The sequence below is a fragment of the Capsicum annuum genome, chromosome 10 (assembly GCF_002878395.1).
Source record: "Capsicum annuum cultivar UCD-10X-F1 chromosome 10, UCD10Xv1.1, whole genome shotgun sequence".
Taxonomy (NCBI): Eukaryota; Viridiplantae; Streptophyta; class Magnoliopsida; order Solanales; family Solanaceae; genus Capsicum; species Capsicum annuum.
The window spans coordinates 210,403,840-210,408,612 of NC_061120.1; the positions used below are offsets into that span (position 1 = coordinate 210,403,840).

The 4,773-nt window shown below is 32.4% G+C and overlaps 1 protein-coding gene across 1 annotated transcript in view; it reads left to right on the top strand.

Moving 5' to 3' along the window:
- The window catches only part of LOC107845118 (casparian strip membrane protein 1-like), a 7,644-nt gene extending 5,030 nt beyond the window's left edge, over positions 1–2,614 (top strand). The window contains exons 2-4 of the mRNA XM_016689376.2: positions 1,377–1,442; positions 1,643–1,766; positions 2,432–2,614. Coding sequence (XP_016544862.1) covers positions 1,377–1,442; positions 1,643–1,766; positions 2,432–2,614 — 373 coding nt within the window. The remainder of the gene's footprint in view (positions 1–1,376; positions 1,443–1,642; positions 1,767–2,431) is intronic.
- Positions 2,615–4,773: the final 2,159 nt, after the last annotated feature.

The window sequence follows — 4,773 nt, forward strand, 5'->3', positions numbered from 1 at the left end:
CCACCGCTTGAAGTCAATGCCAGAAAATTTTTTGGGCTTCTCCGCCGATGCCATCGTTGGAGAAGCATTTGTGCGAGTTGATGTGAAAATATTATTTGCCCCACAGACGTTGTCGCATCCAACATTTGACTTTCAGTTGTCATTTTTTCCTATCACCACAAGACAGAAAACTTAGTATTTTTCAGAATACTATTTATAAAGTTAAATAACTTGAAACTCTTCTTCTTGTTTCTAGTTAACGATGAAGTTTTTATTACTTCGAATCGTCAACCGAGTGAACCTTAACTTATGACGAAGATTTTATGTCTTCTAATCACTAGTTAAATTCAAGCGGAGTAGAAAGCCTAAGCTCTAATCTCCAAAAACAAGTAATACAGATTCTGTAAGACTTATTCCTTAAGATTGTTATCTACCACAATACGGGTACGTAGAATCTGTATAATAGAACAACAACTTTAACTCGAGTTCAAGTATGAACAAGAACACAATGGAGTATTAAATACCTTCAACACAAGATCAAAATGACCTTTCCAAGAGGTGTATTTATTTTTCAGAAAATAAAGATGAAACAGAAATGATTAAGGCCAAGTTGTCTGAATTCACGGACTTTCCTTAAGGAATAATTTCCCTCACTGTACCCAAGGTCATGGAATCTTCCTCCCAGGATAAAATGGCCTTCAATTCGACTATAGCGGTACCTCAAATAGGCGGATTCTTCGAACACACTCACAGTTTGAATGATCACACTTAGAGTATTTTTAAGACAAGAAAAAGAAGTTTGTAATCTGAAAATTTCTGTATCAAAACCTGTGGAGAAAGCAGGTTTTTATAGCCAACATATGCCTCTTCCGAAAAGAGGTAAAGGTTCATTCCAAAGGTTGCACCTTATCTGAAAAACCATGTCCATTCGCCCAAACAATGTGTAGGTTCTGAGCAGACATGCTATTTCAGATGAAACAGTGTGTCATTTCATGAAGAATTGCAACTTTCTACAGCATCTGTTCGTGAAATAGTGCACCTGTTCACGTAGACAGTGCTACTGTTCACGTAAAACAGTTCTTCAGTTCGTGTCGATCGATCATTTTCCATATCCATATCCAAATCCTAATCCAAATCCAAATCCAAATCCAAATCTAAATTCGAAGCCGAAGCCGAGCGAGCGACGACGACGACGGTGCGAGACATCATTTATTTCTTGCCTCACTTTCCATGTGGAGTAAGTGTTTCTCATTATAAACACTCTCAAGTTCTCTTCTTCCACCAATATGGGAGAAAGAGTTAGCTTTCCAAATTAGGAGTATACTTTCCAATTTGGGTGTCTCCTTTTCCTCCGCCATTTCTTCTCCATTTCTCATTCACACTTCTATGAACCCAACAACTCTTCCCTTTTTCACTCAGTTCTTTCAATTAAAAGCTAGCTATGACGATCTTCCAACTTTCACGTCAGTAAAATTAATAGCCTACACCGCGAAATTTCTAAAAAAAGATGTTGCAGGCTATATGGTCGGTGACGTAAAAGAGACCAATATTGACTACTTTTTTTTCAAATTATTTATGTTCATGATACGTAAATATATAATTATTCTATCGTATTATATATACACATATAGAAATTAATTAATTGATTTGCTATATGTTACAGGTTTTTTGTGGTAGGTATGAGAATAGTTGTTGCCTACCTTGTCCTCTCTGCACCTTTTTCAATAATGTGCATTGTTCGATCTCATGCAGTTGTACCCATGCTACTACTCATTATATTTGATACGGTATGAATACTTCTCTAATTTATTTATTAAAATTTAGATTACAACCATTGTGTTCAACCCAAGATTGGAAAGTCCAAATTTGCACTATAAATTTGTGAAATAGTTCAAATTTATCTTTTGTTAATAATTTGGATTAAATGTGTTCTTGTTGTTTTATAAGAGTGGTTCAAATATGTCATTTTTCATCAACGGTGGAAGTTTTTCAAACTCATCTACCTTTTTCACAAGGGAAAATTTGTGCTTAAATTTCGCAAAATAATTTAAATGTGGCCCTCATAATATCATGTGGCAATGTTATTGCAAACAGGGACAGAGCCACCTTATGTTTAGGGAGTTTATTCGAACCTCTTTTGGCGAAAAATTAAATTATTTATACATGGCTAAAATTATTTTTTATGTATATATAATTGATCTTGAATCCTCTTCATCTAGTTCGTGTGACTAGTTCTTTCAATTTTGAACCCCCTTAGTGAAAATTCTGGCTCCGACACTGATTATAAAGCGATAGCGAGAAACACCTCTTATTCAAGAATATTGAACGACGTTTTTTTTAATTAAAGGGTGTCTCTTCCACTGATCGTTAGTTCTAATAAACGTATTTAAAATTTTGCAGTAAGTGATTAATTTTTTTTAAAAAAAATGTTATGTTTTTGACAATTTTGAAGGTTATCATTGCATTGACAACGGGTGCAGCAGGATCAGCAGCAGCCATTGTATATTTGGCTCACAATGGAAACCAAGAAGATTTTTGCCAAAGGGCCAGTGGAGCCGTGGTGGCCGCCTTTGTCACGGTGGTGATCCTGATCCTCCTGGTCGTTCTGTCTGCTTCAGCTCTTCGAAGACACTAAAAATGAGCTTGTCGTTATGAAAAAAATATTCACTACTTTGCACAACGCCTTCATTTACATGTCTCTTTATTTTGAAATTGGGCAAAATGGTGAAAAGTACTTGTTATGTCATCCTTGTATATTGAAAAAAAAAAAAGAACAATAGTGCTATTGGATCTTATTGTTGATGTCTTTCCTTTGTTTTGTTAAGGTGTGGATCTTGTGTTTCTGTCTTTATTTAAAAGGGGAAATTTGAAAAGTCTTGTAAATCACATTGGTAAATTCAGGAAATTTATGTTTCAAATTATGTTGTAATTTGCATAGTGAATTTTGTATGTGGTACTTTTCACCCCATGTATTATGTCTCAATTCCTCTATTCATCTTTTGTTGTCAGTCTAATCTTAACTTCCAAATTCCAATTATAATTATTTTTTCAATTAAACCAATTATCTCTCAAATTATACATTCAACCTGAACCAAACATGTAAAGGTTCATCTCCCCATTATTCACACTTCATATGTTAAAACGAATTTTCAAAAATAACACATTCATGTATATAATCTCTCTCTCTCTCACGCGCGCTTAAAAGTGTAAAGACCCTTTGAAAAACGATTTGAACTTTTTGTCCTTCATTAAAAAGACTCTCCTTTAGACAAAACTGTCTTTTCACTATTTTTTTCAATTTATTATTTAATTATTTTTATGATGTTAACTAGATTCCTAAAATATATCGCACTTCTAAAATATGTGGAAGGAGAACCAATTAATATTTTTCTTTGTAATGATCAATTACAAAAATATTCCTAAAATAGGATAGAAAAATACTTAGGACTCTATTAGGGAAATACTTCTATAAATATTGAGATGCAAGTTAAACTAGAGAAAGAAACTAGTTTACTTATTGTGAAAATATGATTGATGTTCATCTAACTTGATTCGGTTGCATCTAGATTGATGGATGCTTAATTTTTTAACCCTCAACTTCTTCACTATTTTTCTCAACATAATAAAATTCAACGTGTGTGCATATATATATGTTTTCATTCAAGTCATTCTTTAGTGTCAAAATTTTTGCTCAGACAAGAATTATTTTCATCAAAACTAAAAATTTACAGCTTTGTGATCATTATTAGTGTATTATTTTATTATAGTTTACACGTCGTAGATAAATTTACAGGTGGTAGATGAATGTCGGTCGGTTTTGAGGAATTTTTTTAGGTAAAGGTTAGGTTTAATTGTATTGTTTTTATATCTCTGTTTTGAGATTTTTTTTTGTATAAAGGTAAAGTTTAATTGTATTATTTTTATACCTCTATTATCGTATTATTTTATTATAGTTTATATGTGGTAGATGAATGACAAACGACTTTAAGAAAATTTTTGTGTAAAGGTTAGATTTAATTATATTGTTTTGATGTCTCTATCATCGTATTGTTTTATTGCAATTTACAGGTGGTAGATGAATGTCGATTGACTTTGAAAAATATTTTTGGTAAACGTTAGGTTTAATCAAAAAAATTTTCCAACGGATATTGAATTTAATTATTGTATTTATATTTATTTAAACAAATATCCTATTTAATGTAATGTTTGAACTCAATAAACTGAGTTACACACGCAAAACGCATACACCTAGACTAGAGTATATATATATATATATATAAATTATTTGCCATGCAATCAGCCGAAATAGCAATCAGGGTCTTTGATCCCGCTGAGAGAACACAAATCGAAGGAAAAATTGAAGCTCAACCACTAAAAAATTGCCTTCAACAAGACAAGCAAAAGCAGTAGAAAACTGAGGCGATGAGATTAAATACCCTATTAAAATTACCTGTTGAGATAACACAAAAAATTTGAAGATCGGCCATCTGAAAATTTGTCTCCAAGAAGATAAGCAGAAAAAGTGGAGAAAAAAGTCCTATCTGTTCAAATAGGAGAAAATCAAAAACGGTTTCTTCGGGATGAAGAAGAGAAGCTGGGGCGGTGAGAGTGAAAATTGTATCCAAATTATCAAAATACCCTTTCATATATGAAAAAGCTAAATAGGTAGTCTTTTCTGTAATAAACCAAACATATCAAGGTTTTATTGTCCAAAAGTGGAAAAAACACATGTATATAGCATGTAGCTACAACATATATAAGAAATACCTAAAATATCCTTAAACAAATTGTTAA